Below are 13,473 nucleotides of genomic sequence, written 5' to 3' on the forward strand. Positions count from 1 at the left end.
TCTGTTTTTTCTATAATTTTTTTTGTCACCTTCTCTGCCAACAGCTATGGCGCCGGTGATGACGCCGCTAAGGACCCCCGCTCCGAGGCTGTAGCGCCGTAGTGACCTCTACGGTGTCGACGTCGGCGCTGGCGAAGATAAATCGTCGTCGGAGGCGGCAGAAAATGAGAGAGAGGGAGAGATGAGAAGGGCGGGGAAGGGCAAGAGGCGTTGTCATCGGAGACGGTGAAGAAGAGTCGGAGAAGAAAAGAAAAAAAAAAAGCAAAAAAAAAAAGTCGCGGCGCGGCCTTGACGGGGTCAGAGGTGAGGAATGTGGGGGGTGCATGGACGAGGGCAAGGGCGAGGGCGAGGGCGAGAGCATGAGGGTGAGAGGCGAGACGGACCGTTTCTCCCTCCGCTCTGCAGGCGAGAAAAAAAAAAGAAAGAGAAAAAATAATAAGGGTATTTGGTCAGTTTGCTGAAAAAGCAAACCGAATCTGTAAAAATAAAAAAGATGGCCCGATTTTGCAAAAGCCCAAAATAAGTGAATTTTTTATGCAAATTGGCCTTTTATTAATTTGTGGGAATATATTTTATGCAATTCATCAAAAGAAAAGTTAAAAACTAAAATTCAACCAAGCGAACTCTACGTACAAAGTAGAACGGGTAAATCCGCTTTCGACTCTAAATCGGAGCCCAAAAACAGCGATAAACCCCCCGAGTCCGGCGGAAAGGAGAAGCAGCGGCGGCGGAGGGAGAAGGAGGAGCAGGAGGAATAATCATGGAGGGGCAGGGCGACGCTGCGGCGGCGGCGGCGGCGGTCGGCGACGAGGCGGCGGAGCAGAAGGCTCTCGCCGAGGCGTTCTGCGGCATCACGTCTGCCACCCGCGAGGAGGCCGTCTTCTTTCTCGAGAGCTCCGGCTGGGCCCTCGACGCCGCCATCCACTCCTTCTACGACGACCACCTCCTCCCCAACCCCTCCTCCCCACCTCCACCACGTCCTCCTCCTCAACCTCAGCATCTACAAGACGACGACGACGACGACGACGGCGGCGGCGGCAATGGCGGCGGTGACGATGATGAGGATGATGAGGACTACCTCCCTCCGGAGGCGGAGGACGACGAGAATCGCGTCGGGCTTCGATCCTCCGCCCGACCGGTTGCGGCGTCGGCGAGTTCGAGATTGAGGAAGGCTGCGGAGAAGGAGAAGAAGAAGAAGACGACGACGACGTCAACGTCGGTGGAAAGAGGCCGAGCGACGATTCGTACCCTCGCCGATCTCAATCGGGGGTCGGGAACGGGATCGGGATCGGATAGCGACTCCGATGAAGAGCCGGAGGATTACTATACCGGTGGCGAGAAGAGGTGCGCTCGCTTTTTCTTGGTCCGGATTGTTGTTCTTGTGGGCATCGCAAGGTTCCTTTTGATGGTAGAGATTGTATTTGATTATAATTGCATTTCTCCTTTAGTGTTTGATCTTAGTTATGTTAAGTAGTAGCTAGTCCAATTTGTGTTTACTGGGCTTCTAGTGATAGGATGGTGAGAATCTTGAAACTTATTCATTAACTACTTCTCACTAAACATCTAATTATGAAGAATCTAGAGTTCCGCCTGGTATTTCTGTTGCAAAAGAAGAAAAGAAGGGCATTTTCCTATCCAGGGACTCGTGAGAAAGCCGAACTGTTTACTGAAGAAGTGGAGGATCAATATCAAAGATGAGGAAGTGTGAAAGAAGAAATTATCGCATGGCCTAGCCCGATGGATCATTTCTCTCTATTGAACAATTTAGCATGAACGGGTTTTCCTTTAAGACCTAAACATTTTGATCAAGCATTAGTACTAGTGTGATAAGATATGAGTAGCATGATGACCTAAGAGCATAACGGAAGTCTGAAAAAAAGCTGGAATGTAAATCCAGATTGAAGCGAAGGAGAGGACTTACCAAGCATGAAAGAAATGGGAACATCAATACTTAACTACACCAATTTTATTACATTCTTAGGCACAAAATAGTGACATAGCAATGTTTCCTGTTGGCTAGGAATGCATTGTCTTGTTATCATCGTATATGTCATCTTTATTCTCATCATACCGTCATTAAGCTATTTTATATCAAGATAGATAGTAGATATTGAGTTCGAGTCAACACCATCTAGCGATAGGGTGGGAAATACACATGCTAGAGGTGTTAGAGGATACTAGGCTTAGAAGATATATTCAAAATTCAATTGTAGCTCAACATGCCCTTCGTAGTTACATGAATTACATTCTCGCCGAGTCAGACTACAGCATAGCGTAAGGAAGGGATATAAGATTAGCCACTCCAATACTACGAATTGCTATGCCAAGAATGTTAAAAACTACAAATTACCCAAAGTCTGCATCTTGGCTATGTATATTAACATCTGAGACCTGCATATAGGATATCTTGAACCCTTTTCTATTAACACCCAATACCACTTATGAAACTTGAAGCCTGCCTCTTCGCTAAGCAGGCCTAGCTTGGGTCCTGCACCTAGGGCCCACGGTTCTGAGCTTAGTGCCTTGAGCCTAGCCTTCGTAGGAGACCAACCGGGCACCTTTGGGGAGTATGTTTTCAAATTATGATCCTTGATATAGTTGTAAAGTGTACATCAGGCCATTGCTCTGATAATATTACAGGGAACTTCTCCAAAATCATGTGTTAAAATTACCATGTTGACATTGTCAATATATAGAGCAAAAGGAAAAGACATTTGTTTACATGTGGGTTGCATCAGGCAATCTGCCTTGCTCCTGGTTTTATGAAATGTTTTTAGGTTATAAACTAAGGATGTACGGATGTGAGCTAACACTGATGCTTATTAGTATTATCTTTGTTTGCACTAGTTCAAGTATTGCACAAATATGAAATCTGATGTTACTTCCTTTTCTAGAATGCAAATGCCAAAATTTTCTCTTTGTTTCCCTTGCTTCATCAAATGCTTTCCCTCATTCACTTTGTGCTACATTATATCCTAACACTATGTACTAAAATCATAAAAATCATGATGCTTGGCTTTGAGATGCACTATTCTTGATGTTTGGTCAGAAATGATTTTTGCAATAATGAGCTAAAGGTGAGTTTAGACTGTTTAGTTAGCAAAAAGCTATTTAAAACAGTAGTTTGACTGGTATGTTGCTACCTAGTGTGATTTATTAGGTCTCAATCCTCGGGAAGAAATCATATAACATGTCAGAATTTTCTAAGTTTGATCAAGTTTGTATGCTCGAATTAATTAGTTTTGTTTAGCATTAGCGCCCTTGATATTAGTGTGCATGCATGATTTTGTTGCCTTTATTTGAAAAGAATTCATGTTTATTTAATCGAGATATATGGTTTTTAGCAATTGATCAAATTTCTCTCTTTAAGTGAACAAATTGATAATTTTCATATTCACTGGTTAATGCTATTATCTGTTCAGTGGGATGCTCGTTCGAGATCCTACAAGAGGAAATCATGATGTGGCTTCAATATTCAAGAAAGCTAGGAAAATGGGAGCTGTGCCGGGACCTTCTCAGTCCCATCAATCATCTTCGAGGAGCTTTGCAGGGACTGGCAGGCTCTTATCAGGTGAAACAGCACCGTCAGCTCCTCAACAACCTGAGGATATCACTCATAATATCTATTTCTGGAGCAATGGATTCACTGTAAATGATGGTCCATTAAGAAGGTTTGATGATCCTGAAAATGCTTCGTTCCTTGAGGTAACATAATTAAGATGCTGGTGTTTGTGATATTTATGCCTTTGGCGACCGTTATCTGAATTCAGTTCATATATTCTTTAGGTTGTATGACATCTTCCTGGTGTTAATGTTTCTCTATTTGCTTCCATCTAAGTATCACCAAGTTATTTGCATTCCATTTTCGTTGTTCTGTTGTTCATGGCTAGCTAGTTGCTGATATATGTACATCCAAACTTAAAAAATCACAATACTAGATGATATCTTATCTTCTTATGTTAACTTAGTAAAGTTATTTTCTTGCTCTTACAAAATAACAGACATTGCTAACTTTCTTTGATTTGGTGTGTTCTATAATGCTTTGTATTATTGTTATTGTATTCCAAGAAAAGAGGATTGGTATTAGCGTGGAGGCAACATTTTATTTAGGAGGGTTTGTTGATAAGTACTGAGCTTGATTTTCAGATAGACTTAGCAAATTTGCCTCTAGTTTTCAGAAGTTTGTACACTTAGACTAAAAACTAAACTAAATTTTTGGTGAAATTAAAGAATTTCACATTAAATTGTGGGGTTAAGAAAACGAATTCGGAGTGTAATGTCACGAATCTATCCATCATTGTTCTCTATGATATTGCATCAAGTGATGCCATTATTCCCTCAAGTTTGATTGAGAAATCTACATTTTAGGTTCTTCTCCAAATGTTACCCGAAATATATAGGTATTCGAAAAATGAGCCTTCTTATTGGTTCTAAATTTAATTTGATCTCCGTCACATGTAGAATATTGTAGATTTGTTTGCCTACTCATGAACATCCTTCTCTACTTCTATTGTTATATATTCTTCTTGATGATCTGTTTCATAATAGATTTCAGTTGGAATCATTTCATGATGGATTATTACAGGATAAAATAAAGCTTGTACTCTACCATTAACCTCTTTTTTGGCTTTGTTCATTTGTTTGAGTTGTGAATTCTTGGAATAGTGCTGCATCCAGCTGGAGAGGACTGAACTACAGTATGGTCAATTGGTCTATGCCTCAGTTTGATTAACCAGTCTGTTGTCCTGCGGGTATCAGTAGACTAGTGGTTTTGTTAACCAAGATTAGCTGTCGACTGCTATATTCATGCAATCAACTGGTCCTTGTGCAATTTTCCTTTCTAATTAGGATTAGTGTCTTTTATTAGGCCCTATCTTTTTTTTGTTTAGGAGTAATGCGAGAGTTCAAATGCTATAGGTATGTGGTTTATAGAGATCCTTTCCCCATCTTTACTTTATGAGGACTTAATTAATCAAATTTTATTAAGTTGTAGACTTTTAATAAAAAGGGTAGGCACTTCCCTTGAAGAGGCACTAAGCTAATGTGGTATATTTTGCTTAGAAGAGAATAGATGTGGATGACACAAGCCTAGTAATTGGTATAGGAGCAGTTGATCAGTGAGGAAAAGAAAATAAAAAAACAACAGTTGTAGGCAATTTATTAGAGTTCAGCTGACTAGTCAATTCGTCAATCAAATTCCTTCAGACCTCTGAGTGACCTTTTATTTCCTCAAAGTACTCATTTATCAACTCTTTTGTGACTTTCATCTCAAACTTCTTGTTCATCAATGGTTGTTTATTCTTCCTTTTCAATGCGTGCCATCATTCCAACAACTTTGAAAACTCCGATGCCTTTATGTAAACAAAGTGTGGAAAAGGACCATCTCTTTTTATGAGGGAATCAAAAACTGCTGCATTCTGTGTATTGATAGAACAAAATTAGACAATTATTCTAGTCAAATGCGGACACTACAAGTCTTCTGTTATGTGGCTTAGCCATGCAAGCCATGCATGTAACTTAATGAGTTGGCTTTATAATATTTACTGTTAGGTGGTGTGGGTTAGTAGTTTGCTATTATTGGTGGGCTGTTTTAGGTATTACGTAGTTAAAAGTTTTTAGTGGGTAGTATCCACGTTGTGGTCCATGTTTTGTTCATGTAGTGAGGTTAGTATAGTGGATACAATGGTAGTTATGTTTTCTTGTACACTAATTAAAGACCCGCGCTCCGCGGCAGATCGACAGATTATAGTAAATATACATTAGTAATTAATAAATAACAATAAAAAAATTATTTGCAGAGATAAATATATTCTATATACTAGAGTTTCTTAAAGTTGTAAGTCTTAACAAAACAATCTCACTATTGAGACCAAATCCAAAAAATATGCATGATTAACACATATATCAATTGTCCATAAGTCAATCACATTACTTCAAGTTGAAATCCAAAAAAATGCATGATTAATATGTAGAGTAGCCTAATTATTATTGCTGCTGGTTGGTTCATGATTTTCTATTGAATCTGCGAAGCCAAGAGTTGAAAAAAGAAAAAAATAGATTTTATGGTAAAGAGTTTCATTCGGAGTGAAAATAATAGTTTTTATGATATTCCACGTACCTCACTATTTCCACATCAATCTATCCATTCCTCACTATTTTCACATCTTGTTGATCACAAACACCAAATAATAGTTCCTATGATATATAGACTAATTAGTATAGTGGTTAGCGGTAAATGGACTGGAAAAAATAGTGTGGGAAAAATCAATCGCATTATAAAGTAAGCATAAAACAGCAAGGTATGCAGACATATCACTAAAACATACCTTCATTGGCCTCAACTTCGTTCTAAATTATTGCAAACAGCTCATGCCGAAAGCATCAAACAAAAGAAAAATAGTAGGTAATGAATTTAATTTACAACAATTATTTGAAAATAATCTCCAATATCATTCTTATTGTCCCAATTCAAATACCAAATAAATCAATAGGCAGAATTCGCATAATAATATCAAATAAACCAAATAATCTCCAATATCATTTTTATTGTCTCAAACTCTTGTATCTTGTAGGGTTGGTAACATGAGAATTCATCAAACATCCTTGACTATCAAAATCTCCCACTCCCAAAAAACATAGTCAATATGTAAACTATCATTCTGAAACAGATCTCAGCTGCAATAAAGACTATTAGCGAGGGAATTCGCATTACAGTGCCAAAGTACTCCTAAAAAAATTTGGTCATAATTAGTGGGTTCAATCAATCCTGGAGCTAACTTAATAACATGCAGGGTAACTGCCCCCCCCCCCCCCACCTACAAAGAAAAACTAAATTTTCATTACAAATAAAAAGGGCAAGAAGCCGTACAAAACAGGATACCAAAGTTATTAGAAACCTCACGTTTTCTATGTAAATAACTGATCCCTTACAACAATGTTCGGGGCCCACTTGACTATGGTGCAATTTGTGAGAAGTTGATAGAATAGCAATATAGGCACATGCATCATGAAGATACCCAAGTCATGAGCCGTTTGTGCCCTCGGTGACTTCTTAAACATAAAAATTTCTATTTAAAAGGTGTATACATGCATATATATATATATATATATTATATATATATATATAGAGAGAGAGAGAGAGAGGAGGAGAGAGAGAGTCCGGCTACTATACTATCGATAGTATCAAGCCCTTGGTACTATTGAGTTTCTACCTTAGATATACCCTTTGATCATTTCCACCCGTTAGATTATACTATATAACCAAACCACCCACTCAACCCTAGGCGGACCACTATCAATTTAACCGGGGACTACTATCATCCTAACCGCACATCTTTTTATTCAACGACCGAAAACTCAATAGTACCAAGGCTTGTACTATTGATAGTATAGTAGCATAATTCTAATATATATATATATATATATATATATATATATAGACTAAATACTAATAGTAACCCAAAAAAATAAAAGAAAGTCACATGTATTTGTTTTTGCATAGAGTTATCATTGTCTAGGCCCAACAAAACCCACCAAATTGTGATAGTAGCATGTGATTCAACAAAAATTAATTATAAAATTACTACATCTTAGTTTGGGTACACTTTTGTATACTCAAGACAAAAGAGAGCTCCACTCTTGTTGCTATTGCCCTGTCCCAGCAGGTCACGGGTGGATGGCGCTGTTGTCGTGGGCCGGCACGGCCGGCAACAAAGTTGGATGGGCAGGCGCACACTAAGCACTGAGCTTTCCTCCTCTTCTATACCCTTTTTTTATAAATACTTCTCTCCTTCTTTTCTCTTTCTTCTTCTCCCTTTGTTGCTTCTTTCCCTCTTTTTCTTTTTTTTTTTTTCTTCTCTTTTTTTTTTTTTTTTTTTTTTTTTTTTTGCTCACAGTGTGTGTGGATAGGTCTTGTGTGCCTCCCCACCTTGCACCCGCCTCCCTGACGCATAAATACGGCTCGGGGGACGAGTGTCTAGGTCCTTAACTACATGATCGATTTCAGCGACATACGAGGCGCGACCGTAGGATCTGCTTATGGCAATGAGGACGCGATTGCCGAGATGCCGATCGCTGACAATAGAGATTATCTAGCGGTCATTTGGCGTGGGTACGTAGCCGGTAGGCGCGATCGTTCGGGAATTGCGACGGGACCGCCAGATCGAGCTTGGAGTGACGGTGCGAATGTGTTGATTTCTTGAATCAGATCGGCCGATCTGAGCGGAGGCGACGCAAGATCTCATCAGTGGCGAAGGACGACGTTGGCGTAGAAAGAATCAAGGCTGGCGAAGAGGAAGACGTGTGAGAGAGAGAAGAAAGAAAGCGGACTCAGAGGCGCCACTAGACAAGTGAGAGAAGAGAGAGAAAGTGGTTGATCGAGGCTCACAGTGTTGAAATCAAGAAGAAAAGCACGGTCGCGACATGTTAAGGGTTCGCCTTTAATGTTATGTATAGATTGTGTGAAAAGAGACAAGGGATATTCTATCTTCATTTTTCTTCTACATTCAAGGTCTTTGTTCTGTTACACTCGACGATACCTCGACATGGCTGAGAGGCAGAGAGCGTGGCGTCCACCTGGTCCAGGATTATCATATTGCGAATAAACAAAGGGATGATCTTTGACATATAGTCAGGATTCAAGGATCTAGATACCTCTAATGCCCATTCATATTTCATGGTGGAATTCAACCTTCGAACTGAGTATACGTACTTATATTTCTTTACTATATATAAAATGAATCATACGACATGTCTATCTGGAACGTTGGTGAGAAAGTGAGTAGAAAGGTCAAAAAATGACTTCAAGGTTGTTGCTGTGACACTTCTATCTTGTATGGCTCAATTCTCTTACCAGCCGAATAGTTGAATTTGTGTAAATTACTTCCAACGAACAGTCTTGTCCAGTATACAATGAGTACAATCACTAATGTATTTGCATAAAGATATCAGTCCTCTGCATCTCTTAAAATGTTTCATTACATCAACAAGGTATTTAGTAATTTTAAGTAACTCCTTTAGTTTCATAATCAACAAGTATTAACCCACAAGATTTTGATAAGTATGCAAGCTAAAAAATACAACAAGTCTTTATTTTACCTTTTTTTTAGCTGATTTTTATGTTAATTAATAAATTATTTTAGTTTTTTATTCTATTTTAATATGTTTATTTTTTGCTTTCCCATCTGTATTGGCTTTATTTTATCTTTATCGGGCTTTTATAGGTATTGCTTTATTATGATCTTTATATCATTTTTTTTTCACTATTTCTTATTTCTCTCTCTCAATTTTATCGCTTATCATCTCCTGATATTTTTATTCTGTATTTTAATAGATTTATTTTAGCTGCAGATACGTGTACGAAAGAAAGAGAAAGAATAAAGAAAGGAAAAGAAAAAGACGGAAAGCCACAATTTTAGGACTAAGAGTATATGACAGGGAAGAAAAATAATCAATAGATCTAAATAAAAGTTTCATAATTCAAAAACTCTCTTTCTACAGTAGCCTAAGATCTTATTATAATAAATAAATCCAAATCCTTACTTTAAATCCTACTCTTAAAGTAAAATCGCTAAGATTTGAAGGATTCTTAAAATACTATAATCTTACTTTAAAACTATCATTGTTATCTCTAACTTTTAGTGATTTATTTCCATATTAAAAAGTTAAAAACCTAAACAAATTAAACAGAAATAATAATATTCTGAAAAATTAAACAAAAAATATATTTTTTAATCATATTAATTCTTGCTGCATAACTTGCTTTTGCTGCCATGAAAGAACGTTCTTGAGATCATAGAATCCAGCAACAGGGAAGTTACTCTAGAATTTCAAATCATTGCGATGTGTCTATGTCTAATGTCACAAATGATTTCTTATTAGAAGCACCTTGATTGGCCAGCGTTGTAAGAGGATCGATGTCCAGAAGTCTTGAATAAAACTCTTTCATTTGAACGTCAAAGATGTGAAGCCTAAACTTGTACAATTATTACAAATCTTTAAAAGTGGATGAGAAAGGAAGCGGTGGGTTTGGTGTAATGTTGACTCTTGATTGTATTAGATAGGACATCCCTCTCTAATGGTAGATTGGAAGCTCATCAAACATGAATGTAGTGATGGTGAGACGACTGATAACTTAATATAATAATATGTTAAAATTAAATTGGTGAGGATTGAAGATCGGTTGTTTGAATATAAATATTAAATAACACCGTTCTCTAGTACCTTAAAGCTTAGGAGAATAATGGTGTGTTTCACTTAAATTTAACATATATGAGAGTACAGAGGTCTCTGAGTTTGAGTCTTATCAGGCTCTTCGAGATAGTAATTTTCGTCTTCAGTTAATTCAAAGCCGGCTTATCAAAAAGATCCAAGCCTAGATGTGAGAGGGCATGTTGAATATAAATATTAAAAACACCGTTCTCTAGTAGCATAAGTTTTTGGAGAATAATGGGCATTGATTTAACAATGGTGAAGCATTGGAAATGATTTGAGTTGGTCATTGATAAGTTGGCAGAGTTCCTAATTCTTTTGTTGGTGTTTCCCTGTGTTGTCAACTACTTTTGATTATTGTAGCTCAGTAGAATGTGAACCATTAGGATTGATCACCTTCTGAATAGTAGAATTTTGTTCTGCCTGTAGAGCAGGTTTTTTTGGCAATTAGTGCTTTAATTGAAGTTTCCCTAAGTTTTATTTAGCACGTTAATGCTATCAAAACTACTTGCTATATGCATGAAACCATTCAAAGAATAGACATAACTTCTAAACCGCACCAAATACAATTTTCGTGTGACACTTAATGAAACTCTAATTAATTATTAAAATGGTCACAACTTTAGTAACTATTTTAAAAATTCTCTCACAATGTATGGATAAAAACATCTGATGAGTATATTATCCGACATGTTGTCTGATGCTGACACTGCTAGACATGCATCACAACAGACAGCTAGTTATACCAAGACTGGACATCATATGCTGTTGTTTTTATTTACTACTACATTTTACTATATTGCAAATTCAGTTCCAATATCCTATGTTTAAATATGATCTTGCAGCTTCTAATTAATGTAGGCTTATATATTATATTAAAACTTTGCATGCATTAAAATGGTTTAACCATCTTAGTATTACTACATGGTTAAGAATTTAGAAACTGACGAACTACTCGGCAATCATGGAATTTACATGGTTACTGAGAACTTATGTTGATGGTAAAGGAAATCACTTTCCCAAGTCCTAGTCCTAAGAATGTATTTTTACTGTCTGTTTTTTGCAGAGTATTACAAAGTCGGAATGCCCAGAGGAGCTTGAGCCAGCTGATAGGAGATCCAAAGTTCATGTCAATCTCGTTAGGAAACAAGAAAATTACCCTGTTGGTTTCCTCATCGAACTTGTTATGCAAATCAATATATGATTTCCTACCTTTGACAAACGTCTCGCCTTCATAATAACCTCCATTTTCATTTGTTCTATCAGGAGCCCGTGAAGCGCCACGCTGCATTTCGAGGTGTAGGAAGAGTTCTTGGAAGTGGATCTTCCGATGACTCCATCCCTGAGCCCACCGCAACTGTTACTACTACTACTACTACCACCACTGCGAACACTAGTAACGGCCTTTCATTGGATGCTGCTTCGCCGTCTACCTCTATCCAGTTAAGGTTGGCTGACGGCACTCGCATGGTGGCGCGTTTCAATACCACCCACACGGTCGGCGACATACGGGCGTTCATTGATGCATCGCGACCCGGAGCGACGAGGACGTACCGGCTACAAACCGTCGGCTTCCCCCCGAAGCAGCTCGATGATGCCACCGTGACAATAGAGGAAGCGGGCATTGCTAACTCGGTTGTCATTCAGAAACTCTAGCCTTATGAACCAAACTACTATGCTGTTTGTTACAACTACAATACACATGTACGGTCGGATTTGGAAAATCCTTTTTACTCGTCTGTTTTCTGTAAATTGCCGGCCGCCTAAATAAGTACATATCTGCGCAATCCTGGGTCCTCGAAAGTCGAAGGGTGGGAACAACTTTGTTTTTTTCTTTTTCTCTCTTTTGGCTTCCTTGATTATTATTCATGTCTTATTTTAGAATAGATTAGTCATGTACTTGAATAGCTGGTACCTGAAAACTGGTTATTTGGCTTGTAAGTTAAGGACCTTCATCTTTGTTCAAGTAACTACTTCCATTTTGGACCATGCCGTCGGACTTTTCGGTTTGCAGTTGTAAGGGATATCATCTCTCCAGGAGTCTTTTTTTGTTCGTCACGCTGATCTGACGTTGGATTAATTATCTATACTCATAAATTACTCTTTCTAAATTTGTGCGTGGCAACGTTTTCTTTATTGTTGGGTATGGGCTTCATCCCGAATCAGCTTAAGTTCTCTGTATATTTTTTTTCAAATTTTTTTTTATAAATAATCCTACTAATTTGTACAATTGCAAAAATAGTATTTTAAAAAAATAATTATAAAAATAGACCTCTAATATACTATATTGAATTTTTTAAAAAAATAAAGAATATAAGCGGTGAATTAATTATTGTATTTAAATGCGGTGAATTATTCACAGCTTTTATAACTCTTTTTAAAACCAATAAAGTTATTTAAAAGTGATGAACCGTTCACCGTTTTTATTATATTTTCCTCTTCTTCTCTCTCCTCTCTCATTCTTTCATGGTATATACTCTTTTCAAAAGTGGTGAATCATTCACCATTTTCTCTCTCTGTAAAAAATTTGACGAATGGAGTAAACCATTTATCGCGTTCACGTATTTTTTTCTTCCTAACACCCACATGACAAAACGAAAACTATATTTACAAATAGAATTTTGATGGGTCTAATTTTAGTTGTCCACTATTGTACCATTTTATGTTGTGTGAGTCAACTCAAGGTACGATCGTAATTTCAAATTTTAAAAAAATTGTCAAAAAAAGGTTAAATTATCGAAGGAGTAAGCTTAGCTTTTTTATCTGTCTCAATTAACTCTCGAATGAAAAAATCGTATCAATTTTAATGTTCTTTATTATTGTCTTAATTGCGATGATTGTTGAATTGAATCTAGAAGTTTACTCAAGTTTGGAGCCTAAAATCCGAAAGCGCCGGGGAAAATGGCTAATGACTTTTTTTATTTTTTTTGCTTAATTATAAAAAAAATTGTACTTTTTGTATAAAATTTAGATAAATACAACTTCTACATGCATGCCAAAAAAGTATACATCTTACATCCCACTAATCGAGCCAATCACATTATCTTTGTAACAGTTATGTCACACTATTTATATCCAGTTAATCGCATCCTCTCTTTTGAGAGAAAAGTATAATAAAAATATTTTTTAAAAAACTATGATGGAATGGGGGAATCTAAGAGAAATAATTTAATTGACTGCAAACATCACATCAACCATATGACTGCTAAATTTTAGACTTTTTATTTTTTATTTTTTTTCAAAGGTGGGATTCTCTCCACTAGT

General features: G+C 37.3%; 1 protein-coding gene across 1 annotated transcript; it reads left to right on the top strand.

Moving 5' to 3' along the window:
• Positions 633–12,267, top strand: LOC109725099 (plant UBX domain-containing protein 4-like). The gene is made up of 4 exons (XM_020254167.1): positions 633–1,344; positions 3,423–3,705; positions 11,276–11,371; positions 11,476–12,267. Exons 1-4 carry the CDS (start codon positions 761–763, stop codon positions 11,863–11,865), a joined length of 1,353 nt encoding a protein of 450 aa, XP_020109756.1. The 5' UTR covers positions 633–760; the 3' UTR covers positions 11,866–12,267.

The sequence above is a fragment of the Ananas comosus genome, linkage group 19 (assembly GCF_001540865.1).
Source record: "Ananas comosus cultivar F153 linkage group 19, ASM154086v1, whole genome shotgun sequence".
In the NCBI taxonomy this organism is placed as follows: Eukaryota; Viridiplantae; Streptophyta; class Magnoliopsida; order Poales; family Bromeliaceae; genus Ananas; species Ananas comosus.

What these genes read in the sequence shown, in the direction of transcription:
- LOC109725099 (XM_020254167.1), top strand. Translation starts at nt 761, where the DNA reads ATGGAGGGGCAGGGCGACGCTGCGGCGGCGGCGGCGGCGGTCGGCGAC. An exon ending in TATACCGGTGGCGAGAAGAG is followed by an intron (nt 1,345 to 3,422) that starts GTGCGCTCGCTT and finishes TTATCTGTTCAG; the next exon opens with TGGGATGCTCGTTCGAGATC. An exon ending in AAAATGCTTCGTTCCTTGAG is followed by an intron (nt 3,706 to 11,275) that starts GTAACATAATTA and finishes TGTTTTTTGCAG; the next exon opens with AGTATTACAAAGTCGGAATG.